This window comes from Macaca fascicularis, chromosome 9 (assembly GCF_037993035.2).
Source record: "Macaca fascicularis isolate 582-1 chromosome 9, T2T-MFA8v1.1".
Taxonomy (NCBI): Eukaryota; Metazoa; Chordata; class Mammalia; order Primates; family Cercopithecidae; genus Macaca; species Macaca fascicularis.
In genome coordinates this window covers 96756712-96778790 of record NC_088383.1, presented here as the reverse complement: position 1 = coordinate 96778790, position 22079 = coordinate 96756712, and the positions used below count along the sequence as shown (strand labels likewise).

The 22079-nt window shown below is 38.0% G+C and overlaps 1 protein-coding gene across 1 annotated transcript in view; it reads right to left on the bottom strand.

The window, feature by feature from the left end:
• The window catches only part of PTEN (phosphatase and tensin homolog), a 106462-nt gene that overhangs the window by 63513 nt on the left and 20870 nt on the right, over positions 1–22079 (bottom strand). Inside the window, exon 2 of the mRNA XM_005565882.5 lies at positions 12200–12284. Within this exon, the coding sequence (XP_005565939.1) occupies positions 12200–12284 (85 nt within the window). The remainder of the gene's footprint in view (positions 1–12199; positions 12285–22079) is intronic.

The following is a 22079-nucleotide window of genomic DNA, read 5'->3' as shown; positions in this document are numbered from 1 at the left end:
TCCTGTTCCAATCAAAACTGGTAACTTTTCAGCTTGTGTCACAGCTGTCATCCTCGGACTTTCTCCTTTGTTGCTTCTGAGTGGGATTCTGTGTTTACTGAAGCTCTTTTATTTCCTTTCTTGGTTTATTCTCTTGTTTTGTTGAACCACATCTTCTAGTAATGTCCAAAAAAAATGTTCTTCATGAGTACATTTTTTCAGTCCTTCAGTTTTTCCCCTCACTTTCACACTTGATTGATGGTTTAACTGGATACAGAATTATAGGCTGAATGCAGAACTTTCAAGCTGATGTTTTACCACCTTCTACCTTTAATTCTACTGCCAACAAGTTAGATGCTATTCATATTCCTAAGCCCTCCTAAGTGATTCTAAAAAGTTTTTAGATATTCTCTTTATTTCTGATGTCCTAAAACAAATTTCATAATAATTTGCCTAGTATAGGCTTTATTTTATTGTGCTTGGCACTATGTAGGTCTTTTCAATCTGGATGATTTCTCTCCCTTGTTTTCTCTTTATGAATCCTGTTAATTAGAGACAAGATCTCTACAATGATCTTACAGCACATTTTAACTGATAAAATTAACATACAACACTCTACAATATTGTCTAAAGCAGTCTATACATATACAAATAATGTAATAACTAACATATACAGGTCTGACTACTAATTCTATGAATTATATAGAATCAAAGTTACAGTCTCAAAAATAGATGAGAAATGGCAATGAATAATCTGTTCATTGACAGAGACAGGTCAGACATTACACAACTCCAGCTGATTTTTGTCACGCAGGAATGTGAGCCAAGTGTTGGAAGATCCTCTGAAATTTCAAAAGCAGCTAGAAATACAGCTGTTTATGTGAGGTCTCAATTTCTAAATACAGGTAATGTATTTCAATTTTAAATATGGTATGAATCGACAGTGTTAGGTCAAATAAAGAATATTAACAAGATTAGCCCAAGAGTTGTATACAAGATAATATGGTTCCTAAGGAAACAGCTTTGGAATCTGACAGACCAGAAGTCAACCTTAAGTCTCACTACTTACTAAAAGTAATGCTTGGGGAAGTTAACTTCTTTTAAACCATCTATGAAATGGGGATAGATTTACTGTAGAGATTCAGTAAGATAATACATACAAACTGGCTATACAACAGTTATACATGCAAATAAGTATATAAATAAATGCCCAATAAATGTTACCTATTATATAACATACAAAAAAATGGATTGGTGTAGATAATATAAACACTGTCGAATCCACTAAGGAATTAAGACTAACAAAAGAAGTAGGAGGTGGCTGGGCACGGTGGCTCACGCCTGTAATCCCAGCACTTTGAGAGGCCAAGGCAGGCAGATTACCTAAGATCAGGAGTTCAAGGCTAGCCTGGCCAACACGGTGAAACTCCACCTTTACTAAAAATACAAAAATTAGCCGGGCATGGTGGCGCATGCCTGTAATCCCAGCTACAGGAGGCTGAGGCAGGAGAATTGCCTGAGCCCGGGAGGTGGAGGCTGCAGTGAGATGAGATAGCCTCATTGCACTACAACCTGGGAAACAAACCTAGACTCTGTCTCAAAAAAAAAAAAAGAAGCAGGAGGCACCCAAAAAGAATAGGGCTTTCTTTTGGGGTGATAAAATGTTTTGAAACTTGATAAAGGTAGAGGTAACATTGGAAAGGTAATAAATGTCACGGAATGTACACTTTAAAATGGTTAGCTTTCTGTTATGTGAATTTCACCTCATTAAAGAAAAAATGTGGGAAAAAGGAGGTAATATGAGAGAAGGAGTCAGAAAATGCTAGAAAGGGAGAATGAAACTGATCGTTCTTTCCTCTAAATTATTTTGAAGCCTGCCTATAAATAATACCTCTTTAACTCCTTTTTTAAACTGAATAGCCAATAGTGATGTTAGGGCAACAAATACCTCCTTTTTATTGAAAATCAACATACAACTAAGGTTGACAGACTGAGAGATCAACGTATTTCAAATATTTCAAAAAAATATTTGAGACTGGGAGTGGAGGCTCATGCCTGTAATCCCAGCACTTTGGCAGGCCGAGACAGGTGGACTGCTAGAGTTCAGGAGTTCTGAGACCAGCCTGGAAAACATGGCGAAACTCTGTCTCTACCAAAAATACAAAAATTAGCCATGTGCGGTGATGCATGCCTGTGGTCCCAGCTACTTGAGAGGATGAGGTGGGAGGATTGCTGGAGCCCAGAAGTCCAGGTTGCCGTGAACCAGGATCACAGCACCACCGTACTCCAGCTTGAGTGACCGAGCGAGACTCTGTCTCAAAAAAAAAGAGGTGGGGGGAGTGCTCTTGAATCTATTACACAGCTGCTTACACACGGGGGAAAAAGCTCACAGTGAACATGACAATAAATAAATCTTTTTCAAAAATCACTATATATCAGAAGACTGTACTCTAAAAGCATTTCCTTATAATATAGGACTCATGCCACCAAGAAAGAAAAGAAAAAGGAGGTAGAGGAAAAGGGAAAGAACAGAAAAAGAAAAAGCATCATACTAGAATCTCACTCATGGGAGATTTACAACGCATAGTGGCATATTAAAGGTCCTGCAATGAGAAAGACAGTTCACCTCTATGAAAGCTCCATTCTCCTGATTTATGAGAAACAGAACAATTCTTTAGTTATGCCTCTTAAACATATGAAACACCAATTTTGTTAAAGACTGCTTAGATTTATACCAGATAACATAAATTAGATAACTTCAATATTAGCTTGAGGGATGAGATTAACATACATAATTGACCGGGTGCAGTGGCTCATGCCTGTAATCCCAGCACTTTGGGAGGCTGAGGTAGGTGGATCACTTGAGCGCAGGAGTTTGAGACCAGCCTGGGAAACATGGCGAAACCCCATCTCTACAAAAGTAAACACAAAAATCAGCCAGGCCTGGTGGTACATGCCTGTGGTCCCAACTACTTGGGAGGCTGAGGTGGGAGGATCACTTGAACCCAGGAGGCAGAGGTTGCAGTGAGTCGTGATCATGCCACTGCACTCCAGCCTGGGTGACAGAGCAAGAAACGGCCTCAAAACAAAAAAAAAGGGGTGTTCCAAGATGGTCAAATAGGAACAGCTCCTGTGTGCAGCTCCCAGCGTGATCGACGCAGAAGACAGGTGATTTCTGAATTTCCAACTGAGCTACCTGGTTCATCTCAATGGGACTGATCGGAAAGTGGGTGCAGCCCATGGAGGGTGAGCCGAAGCAGGGCGGGGCATCGCCTCACCCAGGAAGCGCAAGGGGTCGGGGATTTCCCTTTCCTAGCCAAGGGAAACCGTGACACACTGTACCGGGAAAATCGGGACACTGCCACCCAAATACTGTGCTTTTACAACGGTCTTAGCAAATGGTACAACAGGAGATTATATCTGGCACCCGGCTCAGCGGGTTCCACACCCACAGAGCCTTGCTCACTGGTAACGTAGCAGTTGCAAATCGAACTGCGAGGTGGCAGCCTGGCTGGGGGAGGGGCGTTTGCCATTGCTGAGGCTTGAGTAGGTAAACAAAGTGGCTGGGAAGCTCGAACTGGGTGGAGCCCACTGCAGTTCAATAAGGCCTGCCTCCCTCTGTAGACTCAACCTCTGGGGAAAGGGCATAGTTGAACAAAAGGCAGCAGAAACTTCTGCAGACTTAAACGTCCCTGTCTGAAAGCTCTGAAGAGAGCTGTAGTTCTCCCAGCACGATGTTTGAGCTCTGAGAACAGACAGACTGCCTCCTCAAGTGGGTCCCTGACCCCCATGTAGCCTAACTGGGAGACACCTCCCAGTAGGGGCCGACTGACACCTCATACAGCCAGGTGCCCCTCTGAGATAAAGCTTTCAGAGGAAGGATCGGGCAGCAATATTTGCTGTTCTGCAATATTTGCTGTTTTGCGGCCTCCACTGGTGATACCCAGGCAAACGGGGTCTGGGGTGGACCTCCAGCAAACTCCAACAGACCTGCAGCAGAGGGACCTGACTGTTAGAAAGAAAACTAACAAACAGAAAGGAATAGCATCAACATCAACAAAAAGGACATCTGTACCAAAACCCCATCTGTAGGTCACCATCATCAAAGACCAAAGGTAGATAAAACCACAAAGATGGGGAGAAATCAGAGCAGAAAAGCTGAAAATTCTAAAAAACCAGAGCACCTCTTCTCCTCCAAAGGATCACAGCTCCTCAACAGCAATGGAACAAAGCTGGATGGAGAATGACTTTGACGAGTTGACAGAAGTAGGCTTCAGTAATAACAAACTTCTCCGAGTTAAAGGAGGATGTTCAAAGTCATCACAAGGAATCTAAAAACCTTGAAAAAAGATTAGACAAATGGCTAACTAGAATAAACAGTGTAGAGAAGACCTTAAATGACCTGATGGAGCTGAAAACCATGGCTCGAGAACTACGTGACGCATGCACAAGCTTCAGTAGCTGATTCGATCAACTGGAAGAAAGGGTATCAGTGATTGAAGATCAAATTAATGAAATGAAGTGAGAAGAGAAGTGTAGAGGAAAAACGGTAAAAAGAAACAAAGTCTCCAAGAAATATGGGACTATGTGAAAAGTCCAAATCTACATTTCATTGGTGTACCTGACAGTGACAGGGAGAAAGGAACCAAGCTGGAAAACACGCTTCAGGATATCATCCAGAATTTCCCCAACATAGCAAGGCAGGCCAACATTCAAATTCAGGGAATACAGAGGACACCATAAAGATACTCCCAGAGAAGAGCAACCCCAATACACATAATTGTTAGATTCACCAAAGTTGAAATGAAGGAAAAAATGTTAAGGGCAGCCAGAGAGAAAGGTCAGGGTACCCACAAAGGGAAGCCCATCAGACTAACAGCAGATCTCTCGGCAGAAACTCTACAAGCCAGAAGAGAGTGGGGGCCAATATTCAACACTCTTAAAGAAAAGAATTTTCAACCCAGAATTTCATATCGAGCCAAACTAAGCTTCATAAGTGAAGGATAAATAAAATCCTTTACAGACAAGCAAATGCTGAGAGATTTTGTCACCACCAGGCCTGCCTTACAAGAGATCCTGAAGGAAGCACTAAACATGGAAAGCAACAACTGGTACCAGGCACTGCAAAAGCATGCCAAACTGTAAAGACCATCGATGCTAGAAGAAACTGCACCAACTAACAGGCAAAATAACCAGCTAACATCATAATGATAGGATCAAATTCAAACATAACAATTTTAACCTTAAATGTAAATGGGCTAAATGCTCCAGTTAAAAGACACAGACTGGCAAATTGGATAAAGAGTCAAGACATATCAGTGTGCTATATTCAGCAGATGCATCTCACGTGCAGAGACACACAAAGGCTCAAAATAAAGGGATGGAGGAAGATCTACCAAGCAAATGGAAAGCAAAAAAAAGCAGGGGTTGCAATGCTAGTCTCTGATAAAACAGATTTTAAACCAACAAAGATCAAAAGAGACAAAGAAGGCCATTACATAATGGTAAAGGGATCAATTCAACAAGAAGAACTAACTATTCTAAATATATATGCACCCAATACAGGAACACCCAGATTCATAAAGCAAGTCCTTAGAGACCTACAGAGAGACTTAGACTACCACATAATAATAATGGGAAACTTTAACACCCCACTGTCAATATGAGACAGATCGACGAGACAGAAGGTTAACAAAGATATCCAGGACTTGAACTAAGCTCTGCACCAAGCAGACCTAATAGACATCTATAGAACTCTCAACCCCAAATCAACAGAATATACATTCTTCTCAGTACCACATCACACTTATTCCAAAATTGACCACATAGTTGGAAGTAAACCACTCCTCAGCAAATGTAAAAGAAAACAAATGACAACAAACTGTCTCTCAGACCACAGTGCAATCAAATTAGAACTCAGGATTAAGAAACTAATTCACAACTGCACAACTACATGGAAACTGAACAACCTGATCCTGAATGACTACTGGGTACATAGCGAAATGAAGGCAGAAATAAAGATGTTCTTTGAAACCAATGAGAACAAAGACACAACGTACCAGAATCTCTGGGACACATTTAAAGCAGTGTGTAGAGGGAAATTTATGGTGCTAAATGCCCACAAGAGAAAGCAGGAAAGATCTAAAAACAACACCCTAACATCACAATTAAAACAACTAGAGAAGCAAGAGAAAACACATTCAAAAGCTAGCAGAAGGCAACAAGTAACTAAGATCAGAGCAGAACTGAAGTAGATAGAGACACAAAAGACTCTCCAAAAAAAATCAATGAATCCAGGGGCTGGTATTTTGAAAAGATCAACAAAATTGATAGAGTGCTAGCAAGACTAATAAAGAAGAAAAGAGAGAAGAATCAAATAGACACAATAAGAAATGATAAAGGGGATATCACCACCAATCCCACAGAAATACAAACTACCATCAGAGAATACTATAAATATTTCTATGCAAATAAACTAGAAAATATAGAAGAAATAGATAAATTCCTGGACATATACACCCGCCCAAGACTAAACCAGGAAGAAGTTGAATCCCTGAATAGACCAGTAACAGGCTCTAAAATTGAGGCAATAATTAATAGTCTACCAACCAAAAAAGGTCCAGGACCAGACAGATTCACAGCTGAATTCTATCAGAGGTACAAAGACGAGCTGGTACCATTCCTACTGAAACTATTCCCATTAATAGAAAAAGAGGGAATCCTCCCTAACTCACTTTAGGAGGTCAGCATCATCCTGATGCCAAAGCCTGACAGATACACAACAAAAAAAGAGAATTTTAGACCAATATCCCTGATGAACATCGATGAGAAAATCCTCAATAAAATACTGGCAAACTGAATCCAGCAGCACGTCAAAAAGCTTATCCACCAAGATCAAGTTGGCTTCATCCCTGGGATGCAAGGCTGGTTCAACATACACAAATCAATAAACATAATCCATCACATAAACGGAACCAAAGACAAAAACCAAATGATTATCTCAATAAATGCAGAGAAGGCCTTCAACAAAATTCAACATCCCTTCATGCTAAAAAAACTCTCAATAAATTCAGTATTGATGGAACGTATCTCAAAATAATAAGAGCTATTTATGACAAACCCACAGCCAATATCATACTGAATGGGCAAAAACTGGAAGCATTCCCTTTGAAAACCGGCACAAGACAGGGATGCCCTCTCTCACCACTCCTATTCAACATAGTGTTGGAAGTTCTGGCCAGGACAATCAGGCAAGAGAAAGAAATAAAGGGTATTCAATTAGGAAAAGAGGAAGTCAAATTGTCCCTGTTTGCAGACGACATGACTGTATGTTTAGAAAACCCCATCGTCTCAGCCCAAAATCTCCTTAAGCTGATAAAAAACTTCAGCAAAATCTCAGGATACAAAATCAATGTGCAAAAATCACAAACATTCTTATACACCAATAACAGACAAACAAAGAGCCAAATCATGAGTGAACTCCCATTCACAATTGCTACAAAGAGAATAAAATACCTAGGAATCCAACTTACAAGGGATGTGAAGGACCTCTTCATGGAGAACTACAAACCACTCCTCAATGAAATAAAAGGACACAAATAAATGGAAGAACATACCATGCTCATGGATAGGAAGAATCAATATGGTGAAAATGGCCATACTGCCCAAGGTAATTTATAGATTCAATGCCATCCCCATCAAGCTACCAATGACTTTCTTCATAGAATTGGAAAAAACTACTTTAAAGTTCATGTGGAACCAAAAAAGAGCCTGCATTGCCAAGACAATCCTAAGCAAAAAGAACAAAGCTGGAGGCATCACACTACCTGACTTCAAACTATACTACAAGGCTACAGTAACCAAAACAGCATGGTACTGGTACCAAAACAGAGATATAGACCAATGGAACAGAACAGAGGCTTCAGAAATACCACCACATCTACAACCATCTGATCTTTGACAAACCTGACAAAAACAAGAAATGGGGGAAGTGTTCCCTATTTAATAAATGGTGCTGTGAAAACTGGCTAGCCATAAGTAGAAAGCTGAAACTGGATCCTTTCCTTAAACCTTATACAAAAATTAATTCAAGATGGATTAAAGACTTAAATGTTAGACCTAAAATCATAAAAACCCTAGAGGAAAACCTAGGCAATACCATTCAGGACATAGGCATGGGGAAGGACTTCATGATTAAAACACCGAAAGCAATGGCAACAAAAGCCAAAATAGACAAATGGGATCTAATTAAACTAAAGAGCTTCTGCACAGCAAAAGAAACTACCATCAGAGTGAACAGACAACTTACAGAATGGGAGAAAATTTTTGCAATCTACCCATTTGACAAAAGGGCTACTATCTAGAATCTACAAAGAACTTAAATTTACAAGAAAAAAATCAAACACCATCAAAAAGTGGGTAAATGATTTGAACAGACACTTTTCAAAAGAAGACATTTCTGCAGCCAACAGACACATGAAAAAATGCTCACCATCACTGGCCATCAGAGAAATGCAAATCAAAACCACAATGAGATACCATCTCACACCAGTTAGAATAGCGATCATTAAAAGGTCAGGCAACAACAGGTGCTGGAGAGGATGTGGAGAAACAGGAACGCTTTTACACTGTTGGTAGGAGTGTAAACTAGTTCAACCATTGTGGAAGACAGTGTGGTGACTCCTCAAGGATCTAGAACTAGAAATACCATTTGACCCAGCCATCCCATTACTGGGTATATACCCAAAGGATTATAAATCATGCTACTATAAAGACACATGCACACATATGTTTACTGTGGCACTATTCACAATAGCAAAGAACCAACCCAAATGTCCATCAATGATAGAATAGATTAAGAAAATGTGGCACATATACACCATGGAATACTACGCAGCCATAAAAAAGGATGAGTTTCATGTCCTTTGTAGGGACATGGATGAAGCTGGAAACCATCATTCTGAGCAAACTATTGCAAGGACAGAAAACCAAACACTGCATGTTCTCATTCACAGGCGGGAACTGAACAATGAGAACACTTGGACACAGGGCGGAAAACATCACAAACCGGGGTCTGTCGTGGGGTGGGGGGATGGGAAAGGGATAACACTGGGAGAAATACCTAATGTAAATGATGAGTTAATGGGTGCAGCAAACCAGCATGGCACATGTATACATAGGTAACAAACCTGTAAGTTGTGCACATGTACCCTAGAACTTAAAGTATAATTTTAAAAAATTAACATACATATTACAGAATAATCAATTATCTGAATAAAACAATGTTTCATATTACCAAAAAAAAATATATATATTGAGCAATGTAAGCCTGAAAGCATTTGCAATCTAAGTTTATTTTAGTCAAAGCAATGATGTAGTACAACAATAACAAAGTCTAATCTCTGCAGAGTATTTTCTGTTTGGGGAAAAATCACAGGAAAAAATATGCAGTAAGAGAGAAAAGGATAATTTTAAATATTCTTTGGGCATTCTAATAGAGAGGGCCAAGAAAAATCCAGCTGAAAATACTTTTGTTACAGAAAAATTAAGTATACAAAAATTTTAAAAACACTTTTCACTGTGACACTATCATCTTTGAACCAAAAAAGGAATCACTACTGATTACTAATATCCTCAATATAATGTAAACCAATCAAGGAAATTAATCACTTAGGTACTAGGCACAGCCATTCTCTTGGAGACCTTAATCCTAACAGACAAATTACTTAGGAATTATTTATTTCCATTTTAGTTGATAGAAAAAAAAAAAACAAATCCTTAATTTCTGGTCACTGTTCATCCTTTCTCTCATAAAAGAAGAGGAGGGGCCTAGGCAATAGAAGGCTATCAAAGCTTTCTCAAAAAAGAATGAGACAAAAGGAAACAAGGACAGCAAAGCTATTATATTCAGCAGATAATTCTTCATGTTGACACGCTATCAATAGTGTAAGAGGTGATAAGATCCACTGGCTAAGGAAGCACTGGCTAAGTATTAATCTGGATACATAAAACTTTTTTTTTTAGACATAGCAGATTTGAAGAAATCATATGGCTAGACAAAACAAACTAGATATATCGTGAAGCTAGATAGAATAAACCTCAGCCTTGATTACTAATTACAAACTGAAAATGTGAATCTTTTCATTCAGAGGCATAAAGGTAAGAGTTATGAATCAGATAGAAGGACCAAAATGCTTCTCAGCAAAGTATTTTCTTGGTGAAGTTACTGCAACCTAAGGTCTGATAATCAGCTGTACAGGAACTTTGATCAGTAACCTAAAAGATGATCAATCAGCCTCAGTGACTAATGACACTCAGAAGAGACCAATGTAAAAACTAGCACACCAGATTAATTTACCACAAAGATATTCTCACCATAATCAGAAAACCTGCCCTCTATTCAGAGTGCTCACTCTTTTTTGGTATGAGTACTAAACTGGCTGGGTTGAATTAGTGCTTAGTTGAACACAGAATTAAAATAATGTGAGTAGGTCATCTTGTGGGATATATCATGCAGGCCATAAAGAGGCCTGATAAACACTTCTGTATCATAGCAGAGAATACACGTCTGGTGACTGTACTGCTTGTTTCCCAGATTCACCATCTTTCTTAATTCAAAATGTATCTATCTCTTTTTTCTATGGCTCATTGCTTTTTCTTTAGAAGTGTTATCACAAGCTATATCAACCTGCTATTCCCATCAGCTTGCAATGTTAAGCATCCTTCTACTGTGCCCTGCCTAACTATGAGAAGATAAATTCATTTCTTTATTTTCAGCTTCTTAAACAGTCCTTCTGGCATCCCTATGTACTGGCTATAATTTTAATAGAAACTATAAAAACTAGGGGGATTTTTTTTGTAGTTTTTGTAGCTACAAAAATTTGATTTTGAATATATTACAAAATTCTAAATGAATACAACTCAATACTACAAAAAATTGTAAATCTGTGGTTCAAAGCAAGTTGCTAAAACTTATAGCTAGCTCATAAAAGAATGTAGGTTGTCTCATATACTTACACAACTATTATAAAAGGAGTCTACATCTGCATAACGCTTTATAAGTTACAAAGTACTTTCCCATCCATTTTAACATCTAATTGTCATAATCACCAAGTATTTAAACTGAAAATCTCCAGGAAAGATACTAATGAAAGAGTGTAAAGGAAATAATCCAGAATTTTAACTTTTTTAAGAGATGAGTTCTCGCTGTGTTAACCAGACTGGCCTCTACCCTCTACCTGGGGGTTCAAGCCAAGTGATCCTCCCACCTCAGCCTCACAAGTAGCTGGGACCTGAGGAGCACACCACAATGTCTGGCTTGAAATTTTAACTTTTAAAGCCATTAAGTTTCCTACTGACAATTTACAGTTGATTTATTAATACACATATGTTTTTGCTCTGAAATGAAAAAATATGTTAAGAGTATTTGCACATCAGACGTGAATTCCTTCTTTCATAAATTACGCCACGAATTCTCAAGGTTCCTACTGACAATTTACAGTTAATTTATTCATACATACATATTTTTGCTCTGAAATTAGACAATATAAATGTTAAGACTATTTGTACATCAGACATGAATTCCTCCTTTCATAAAATATGCCACGAATTCTTAAGACTGTATATTTTAAAAGTAATATTTATGTGGGTCTTGAGAATTGTTCTAAACTAAATGATAATTGCACTTAGAAAATTATGCAAAATTATAAAACTGATTAGCCTTGGTACACCCAGCGATTCCTTTCTATATATCTTTTAACAACCAAATACTTCTTCAAGTACTTGGTATACTTATACACAGTGGTACCTTAAAATTTGGTCTACATAAAAATCAGTATTAGTCATCTACATCTTAATGTGAATAAATTTAACTGAATAAATCCACTCTAGGATTTTAAGCCTAATCCCCAATTATGACATAAGACAACAATCACACTGTAATGGAATTCAGGTATTAAACCTGGTGACAGGCATTTTATGGAGTCCAGGAAATGATATCACCTAAGTACCTGATTATGTTTAAGGTCAGTTCTTATCAAATGAACTGTATCCCACTGAAGTCCATTAGGTACAGTAAGCCAAAAAATGATTATAGAGCACTACAACAACAAAGTTTACATCACAAAGTATCTTTTTCTGTGGTTTAGAAATCTTTTCTAAATGAAAATACAACATGAATATAAACATCAATATTTGAAATAGAAAATCAAAGCATTCTTACCTTACTACATCATCAATATTGTTCCTGTATACGCCTTCAAGTCTTTCTGCAGGAAATCCCATAGCAATAATGTTTGGATAAATATCTGAGTACTTTAGTTAAGGAAAGAAATATCTGAAATATGCAGCAATCAAACTAAAAGTATACATTTTAAAACATTAGCTAGTTATGAAAAGAAAGCTTTCCCCACCATAGTTGGAGTAATAAAAGGTGGTCAATGTATTTATGTATAACCATTTATGTGTAATACTGGTAAAGATAAAAGGTAACTTCCATATTTACAGTATTCAGGTATATAAGAAAAACAGAAAACTCGTGCTTTATAAATCACAGAACTAAAGTACTTTAGGTCAAAAACCAAAACTCAAAACAAAACCCCCAAATCTGCACCTGCCTGAAAAGACAAAGAGTTCAACTTCCAATTTTTCATGGCTAAAAATTAAGGCAACATGTTGTAGAAAAAAGACACAGTGAAAATCTGGAAGTCAGAATTAAGAGCTGGCTATGTCTCTAACTAGTTGTGTAATTTGGACAAGTCACTTAACCTTTCTAGACCGCAATTTCATATTCTACATAATTAGACTCAAAGAGATTACTACTAAGGTTTCTTCCAGCTCTTGCTATCTATGACTTGATAATACCGAACTGAAGTAGAAACTTTATTTATTATTCTTACTTTCAATCAAACTACAGTTGGCCAATGAACAAAACCGGTTTCAGCTGTGTGGGACCACTTGTATGTGGACCTTCTTCTACCTCTGCCACCCATGAGACAGCAAGTCTGACCTTTCCACTCTCTCCTACTCCTTGGCCTACTTAAAGTGAAGGCAGTGAAAATGAAGACCCTCATGATGATCCACTTCCACTTAATGAACAGTAAGTATATTTTCTCTTCTTTATGATTTTAATATTTTTTCTGTAGGTTATTATACAAATATGCTATCTAACACATACATAAAATATATATTAATGAACATTATATTATCGGTAAGATTTCCAGTCAACTATAGGCTAAATATTAATAGTTAAGTTTGGGGGGGCGGGCAAAAGTTACATGTGAAGTTTCAACTGCACAGGAGTAGGTGCCCATATCCTTTATGTTGTTCAAGGGTCAACTGTCATGGATATTTAGCATGCCTATTATAGTCAATTATGTTACAGACTATAGCTAGCATAAAAACAAACCTCTACACTCAAGAACCATTTATAAACTATAAAAATCATCAACACTCTACACTTTTATGATTCTTACCCACTCATCACAATAGCTCTCATTTTTTGAGCTACATCAACCTAATCTCATGATTTTCTGACAGACCTTTCACACTAGCCCAGCCAATAATCTCCCTAATGCCTCCTTTTAAGATCAACTCCAGGCCGGGCTCGGTGGCTCAAGCCTGTAATCCCAGCACTTTGGGAGGCCGAGGTGGGAGGATCACGAGGTCAGGAGATCGAGACCATCCTGGCTAACACGGTGAAACCCCGTCTCTACTAAAAATGCAAAAAATTAGCCGGGCGAGGCGGCGGGCGCCTGTAGTCCCAGCTACTCTGGAGGCTGAGGCAGAATGGCGTGAACCCGGGAGGCGGAGCTTGCAGTGAGCCGAGATCGCGCCATTGCACTCCAGCCTGGGCGACTAAGCGAGACTCTGTCTCAAAAAAAAAAAAAAAAAAAGATCAACTCCAATAATCTCTGCCAACTCCCTTCCGGACTCATTTATCTTCCAAATAAAATTCAAAGTTGACCTAATCCAATGCCCTTTTCTAGGTCTTTTTCTTTCTGCAGCTTTCACATTATTGAGTTGATTTCAGTAGTATTTTCAATCCAAAAATAATTATCGAGTTACTGAAAGCTATTATTTTAATAGCATAGTTTAAGAAAAGGTTATATGTATACTACATGCTCTATCTATAAGATAACTGTGCTAACTGGAGAGATCTACGGAATATTTTAAGGAAAAAAAACTGCCCAATAGAGTATACAGGGTATATCTTTTGTATAAGGGATGGCAAAAAGAATGTTAACACATATATTTGCTTGAATGTCAACATCCTCAATACACATACGCATGCCTGAGTGATAAATGAGAAACTAATAAAAATGGATGCTTCATAGAGAAAGGGAAGAAAAGGGGAAAAGCATAGCAAGAACAGGTAGCAGCAGGACTCCTGTGATATAAAGAAAAAAAGACTTATAATCTCATACATTGAACATTGCTAAAAACAAAACTGATTAAATGTCAAATTGGCACTCAGGAGAAAGAGAAAGGTTTTGTTACAAGGGCTATTTGGACACTGCACTTTACTACACTTCTTGATAGGAACTATTCTAAACAAAATAAAAACTAGGAAGAAACTTTACATTTCTTTTGGTAGTTTTACCGATTCCAGTAATATCATTATTGATATCCTCAAACTATTTCCTTTTCTTTTCTTTTTTTTTTTTAAATAGAGTCCAGGTCTCATGATGTGGCACAGGCTGGTCTCAAACTCCTGGGCTCAAGCCATCCTCCCACCTCGACCTCCCAAAGTGCCAGGATTACATGCATGAGCCACTACATAAAGCCTCCTCAAACTATTTTATCTTTTTTTTTCTTCCCCTGAAACAGGGTCTCCCTTTGTCACCCAGGCTAGAATGTGGTGGCATGATCATGGCTCACTAGAGCCTTGACCTCCTGGGCTCAGGTGATCCTCCCACCTCAGCCTCCTGAGTAGCTGGGAATACAACCACATGCCACAATGCCCAGCTAATTTTTTGTAAAGACAAGGTTTCATCGTGCTGCCCAGGTTGGTCTTGAACTCCAGAGCTCAAGGAATCCACCTGCCTCAACCTCCCAAAGTGCTGGGATTACAGCGTGAGCCACCGCACCAGGACTATTTTCTTTATATTGTAGAAATAAGCAAAGAAGTTATGCTAATGACTTTAAGGTTCATAATAATAAGTGTTAAGAAAACAGAGATAATATTGTAAAATCAAGAAATCATGTAAAATACTAAAAATAGCAGTATGAATTCATGTCTGTGAAAATCTGTTTTCTAGGTCTTTTCTCTGAAATGGCCTAAAAGCAATATCACTATAGCAGTAATAAATATTCCTAGAACACAGATTTTCATCTCTAATATTATAATGAACTAAAAGGTACCAAACTCCTTGGAAAAAGAATTAATGCCAGCTCTGGAGTAGGGAAGGTACAGGTGAGTCTGGGATACCTTTTCATTCCAAGAGAACAAGGAAGGCTTACAGAGATTAACAGCCTATATCAAATGGACATAGGAGGTGGTATAAAGATCCAAATGACTAGCTGTGACAATCTGAGCATCAAATAAAACATTTAAATGGTAGTATATTAAAACATCCTGAATTAAATAAAAGTCCTTGAGTCTATAAAGACACTCAAAAGAAAAAAGTTAAGGCCAGATATTGTGGGTCACATCAATAATCCTAGCACTTTGGGAGGCTGAAGTGGGTGGATTCCTTCAGCTCAGGAGTTTGAGACCAGCCTGGGCAATATGGCAAAACCCCATCTCTACAAAACAAAAACAAAAACAAAACAAAAAAAATTGTCTGGCTGTGGTGGTGTACACCTTTAGTCCCAGGCTGAGGTGGGAGAATCACCTGAGCCCAGGGAGATTGAGGCTTTGGTGTACCATGATTGCACCACTGCACTCCAGCCTGGGCAACAGAATAAGACCCTATCTCAAAAAAAAAGTTAAAACAACTAAAAACGCCCTTTTCATTTATCACCTTTTGAGGTGGTTAATGGAATAGTTCTTCACTTTGAAAAATGGTAAAGAGAAAGATTTAAGTATTTTGTCTTTCCTATAGAGACTGTATTTAAAGACAACTAAATAGTCCCATTTCACAAGTTCTATCTTACCAAAAAACATCAATTAATATTGTAAAAGAATAGAATTTAAAGTCTTATTTTGCAAACCCTAATGAAATTACCGATATACTCAAAGATCAACAAATGGTGTTAAACCAATAGGTGAGTGGTTGATGAGAAAATGAACTTTCCTACAACGCCAAAATACTACTACCCAAAATACTTTCTAATGTCAAGAGATAAATATAATTGAACAATGGGCAGAAAAGACTGTCATGGTCCAATTTCAGTGGCCATCTCCTCATCATGAATCAAGTAAAGATCATGTAACTTCTGATATGCAATACAAAGGCATAGTATCATCTTTGATAGTTAAGGATCTTCAACTCAAATCCACCAAGGATTCAGATATAAATTTTAATTTATAGGAAATACATAGGATAAACAAGCTAAATGACACTATGAGACAGCAAACTGGACAAATTCAGAAAATTGGTAGGACATGACCCATTCTCTCTTCAACAAGCCAGTATCTTTAAGAAAAAAAAAAAAGGTAGGAGGTGGGTGAGAGGTGGGGGAAGCCGGAGGATGGGTTGCTGCCCTTAATTTTTAAAGATACAAGGTTCCTAACAGCCAATTTCATAGGTGCAATGCTGACCTGGATACTGTTTTAGCCAAACCAGCCATAAAGGAATTTTTGAGCTAATTGGAAAAATTTTAATGTGATCCGGGCATTACATAAGATGAAAAGTTACTGAAATGGAAAAGTAGATGTAAATGACTAAAAAAGGCAGGTTTCAAAACAGAATGTACAATGTAATACCATTTGGATAAAAGAATACATATATATATATCCATATAGACATATGTAGACAAAAGATTATAAACTAAAGTACTGAAAGTAATATGTAGGTGGCGGCATGTATATTTTTCTCATATTTGCTTGTTTTGTATTTTCTATTTTTGCCACAATGTACCTGTACCGTTTCTGTAACAAATTTTTAAAATTAGATGTTTTATAATTATCTGAGTCTATTTACTAATTGCCATGACAAAATGCTGTCTTGCCCTGTATGACTTAGAAAAAGCTCTGTATGTATTTTTTAATGCCAAATTTCTACCCAAAAATTATACTAATAAAAACATCTAAGATTTAAATAACATTTACTATGTCCCAAGAACATTTTTTGTCTCTTTAGGAACATATAAATTCACCCTCAGCCTCAAAGCATTTTTATTATAAAGATTCTAAAAGAAAACTATTAGGATTATCATTTTAACATCACAAATATTTGCTGTCATCTACTATTCTCACATAAGAAAGCTGTCCCAACTCTTAGCCAATCTCTGACAGTTTTTTTAAAAATAAAGGAAAAGGAATTTAAAAAATAATAAGAAGAAAGCAGCTCCACTTAAAAATGTAGCTGTTGTTCAATTATCAAATGTATTGGGATATTATATCCATTCACTAAAAAAAAAAAGAAAGCAGAAGACAGCAGAGGCCTAAAGTGAAATAATCTTTTTCACTCACTGCAAACTCCGCCTCCCGGTTTCACGCCATTCTCCTGCCTCAGCCTCCCGAGTAGCTGGGACTACAAGTGCCCACCACGGCGCCCGTCTAATTATTTGTATTTTTAGTAGAGACAGGGTTTCACCATGTTAGCAGGGATGGTCTTGATCTCCTGACCTCATGATCCGCCCACCTCGGCCTCCCAAAGTGCTGGGATTACAGGCGTGAGCCACCATGCCCTACCATGAAATAATCTTAATTGAATAATCTCAACTCCACCTTAGAAGACAAATGTAAGAAAATGGAAGACATCAGAGAAAATGAGGCACCAGAAGCAGTAGCAGGAAACCCCAAGTGGTTACAGCTACCAATACTGTGGAATTCCTATTCAAAATTACAAATACATTTTGGTCAAAAAATATAAATTCAAATCATCTATGTTTTTTTAATACAACTAAGAATATTTTATTAAAAGAAATAATTATTAGCACTAACAACCTTACCCAACCTAAACCATTAATTTCAGTGAGAATGTTATTAAGATTTTTATCCTTATAGAAATGCACAGAAGTACAAAGCCCCTCCCTTGAAATGTGGTCATTCTAACAAGGGCTAAACTTGAATTTATCCTTGCACTATAAATACTAATTAATAATTACCACAGATGGGGTAATTTATAAAGAAAATAAGTTTATTTCACTCACAGTTCTAGAAGCTGAGAAGTCTAAGATCAAGGGGCTGCATCTGGTGAGGGTCTTCTGGATGCATCATAACATGGTAGAAGGCATCACATGGCAAAAGTGGGCATGAGCACATGATAGAGAAAAAGGGGGCCAAACTCCAGAGATAACTAACCCACACCTGCAATAATGGCATTAATCCATTAATGAAGGCAAAGCCCTTATAACCTAACCACTTCTGAAAGGTTCCACCTCTTTATAATGCCACATGGCAATGAAGTTTCAACATGAGTTTTGAAGGAAACATCCAAAGCATAGCATTCTGCCCAAAACTCATGCCCTTCTCACCTACAAAATACATTCGTTTCATCCCAATAGACCCTGGGAAGCCCCACCTCCATAGCTTTGCTGGACTGAGCCCATGCAGCTTTCACAGGTTAGAGTCTCAAGCCTCAAGTTCTCCCAGGCTCGCACTGCATACCAGTAGCTCTACAGTTCTGAAGCCTCGGTGGTGGCCTGCTGCCATGACTCCATTATGCAATGCCCTAGCAGGTACTCTCTGTACTGACTCCAATCCCACATTTCCACTCTGTAGAGGCTCGAAGTCTGTGACAAGTCTCTCCCAGACTATCCCCATCATCCTCTGAAGTCCTGGTGGTGGTAGCCATGTCTCCTACAGCTCTTTCATCCTGTGAGCCCGCAGAATTAGCACCATATAGACGCTGCCAAGGTTTACCATTTGAGTAATCAGCAGTAGCCTAAGCCACACCTGGGCCCCTCTGAACCAGACCTAGGACAGCCAAGGCCCACTGGGCTGAAATATGGGGAGCTGAGGTAGTCCTGGGCAGCAAGCTTGTGAAGGACCACCTGAGCCACAAACCATTCTGCCGTCCTAGAGCTCTGGGCCTGTGATGGGGCAAGCAGCCTCAAAGATCTCCAAAATGTCTTTGGGGTCTTCTTCCACTGTCTTGATAAATAGCACCTGGCTCTCTTCTAGGCATATTAATTTCTTTAGCAAATGGTTCCTGGGCCACACCCTTAGTTTGCTCTCCTAAACATACCTTTTGCATTCTTTACTATGGCCAGGCTGCAAATTTTCCAAGTATTTCCATTCTGCCTCTCTTTTAATTATAAATTCTGTCTTCAAGTCATTCCCTTCCCCCAGCTTAGTTTAAGTGGTTAAAAGGAGTCATCCAGTAGCCTGAATGCTCTACTGCTTAGTTATGTCTTCTGCAGCATAACCTAGTTCATCACTCTTAAATTCTGCATTCCATAAAATCCTAGGACATGAACATAATTTCACCAAGTACTTTGCAACTATTTAACAAGGATGGCCTTTACTCCAGTTTCCAGTATCTTGTTCTTCACTTCTGAGATCTCATCAGAATGACCTTTACCATTTACAGTTCTACCAACATTTGATCATGACAACTTAAATAGTCTCTAAGTTCCAGACTTTCCATATAGCTCTCTTCTTCTGAATCCTCATCAGAATTGTCCTTAATGCTCTATTCACAGCAACACAGGCTTTTTCTAGTCTGTTTATCCAAACTCTTCCATCCTTCTCTACCCAGAACCCAAGCCATTTGCACATTTTCAGGTATTTGTTATGGCAACAATCACACTCTTGCTACCAGTTTTCTTACTAAGTTTTATGTTGCTTTACTAGAATACCACAAAACAGGTAGTTTAGAATGAACAGAAATGTATTTGGCTCACGGTTCTGGAGACTGGGAAGTCCAAGAGCATGGCATCAGCATCTGGCAAGGATCTTTGTGTTGCGTTACCACATGGCAGAAGGTAAGGAAGCACGTGAGACAGAGGCCAAACTCCCAAGATAACTCATGCACTACCATGCAAACAGCATTAATCCACTCATAAGGATAGAGATCCCATTACCTAACCACCTCTCAAAGGTCCCATTTCTTAACACCATCACAATGGCAATTAAATTTCAACATGAGTTTTGTAAGAGACATTCAAAGCATAGTAGCAAAGGCTGCAAAGGATTTAACTCATTTCAGACAAGTCTATAACTATACATAAATGGGTGTTACATAATCATTAAAGTAAACTCAGTTGGCCCCTCCTTCATTCACATAATCATTCAAACATATATTGAACGTTTTGTACAAGGGGCACTGAGAATATAAGGCTAAGTAAGCAAAGACTACTGTCCTCAAGGCTTTCCTATTCTATTAGGGAAGACAGACACACAGACCTATAATTGTGCCAAAGGCCCTATTATATAAAACATAAGATAGCTTAAGAGTTAAAGAGGGAAGGATTAATTCCGCGGGGACACAGATAAAGCTTCACCAAGTAGGTAACATATTAGATAATCCTTAAGAGTTAAGTCAGAAATCAGTAAACAGAGGAAGAAACAAGAGCAGTTAGAACATTCCAAGCAAAGGCTAAAGTAGACATATGGAAATACATAAAATATTCAGCAAAAAGCAAGCAGTCCAGTGAAGCTTACACACAAAGCAACATGGAGAAGGCAGGACTGACAAGGTAAGGTCCAGCTTTAAGGATGCCATGGCAGCAAATTCAATTTAATCAGACAGATAAGGAGTCAAAGACCAGGATCAACATGGAAGCCTTTGCAGAGCAAGTCTTGTTCATGACCTATTTATTCCTTTAAATGGAGTCTAGGAATTCAATCTTTTTAAGGTTTCATTTTCTTCAAATTCTCACCTTCCTTACTCATAGAGTTTGAGATTTTACCCAAGACATTGGCATCCATAAGTTAGAAAGATGTAGACAACTAGTGCCTGTTAAGTATCATGTGCCAGACAGTATGCCAAATATATTCTCATTTAATCCTAACAATCCTAAATAGTACTACATTTCACAGACAAAGAAATTGAGAGTCAAAAAGACTGGGTAATTTGCCCAAATTAGTAAGTAGTAAGTTATAATTTGAACCCAGATTATATACGAAGCTCCAAACCCCAAGCGTTTTACACCATACTGCCCAACAAGAGGAGGTTAAGGTTTTTCTATTTCCAAATAAAAATATAAAACTTTCAAAGGAAACGGGTTCAAATAAAAGTGTTTACTAACCTGTAATTACATTTACTAATAAAATGTTAAAATTGAAAAAATTCCAAAAGACAGTATGAATATCTACTGACATTTCCAAAAGGGATCCAGCAACTACCTAAACAAGCACCGAATCTTGAGGCAAATATTTCTTATGCCACAAATTACACAAATAAACAAAATCTTTCTAATATACATTTATACTTCTCCGTATGTTATAAAATTTGACATACTTTTAGAAAAACTAAACAACATAAGAACTGAGGAATACATATATATATAATGATTTCTGATAGAAAACAGCCTTAACCTACACTTAGCTGATATTCTTCTGAATAAGTTGAGTGTTTAATATGAAATTTACATATAATGACATAAGCATTAAGCATAAAGATTTATAACAACCAGGTAACCAGAGGAAGATGAGTATTTCTGACATCTAGAGATCTACTTGCAAGCAGTATGGCATAATGGTTAATAACATACAGTCTAGAACCAACTTGCTGGGACTTAACTCCAGCTTCACTTATTGTGCCACCTTAGGCAAAATACATACTCTTTCTGTGCCTGCTTCCTAAGTAGAATGGGGCTAGTAAAGGTACCTATCATACAAGGTTGCTATGAGGATTAAATGAGCTAATACATGAACAATGCTTAAAACATAGTGATAGCTGTCTCTCAATTGAACAAATGGTAATGCCTTATCCCATAAGACCCCACTGTAACTACTTTTCTTTCAATGACAGTGACTTGCGGAATAACCTAATCTTTCTAAAGAACATCAAAGCTTAACAAAAAGTTTTACTCTTTGAAATCCTTAA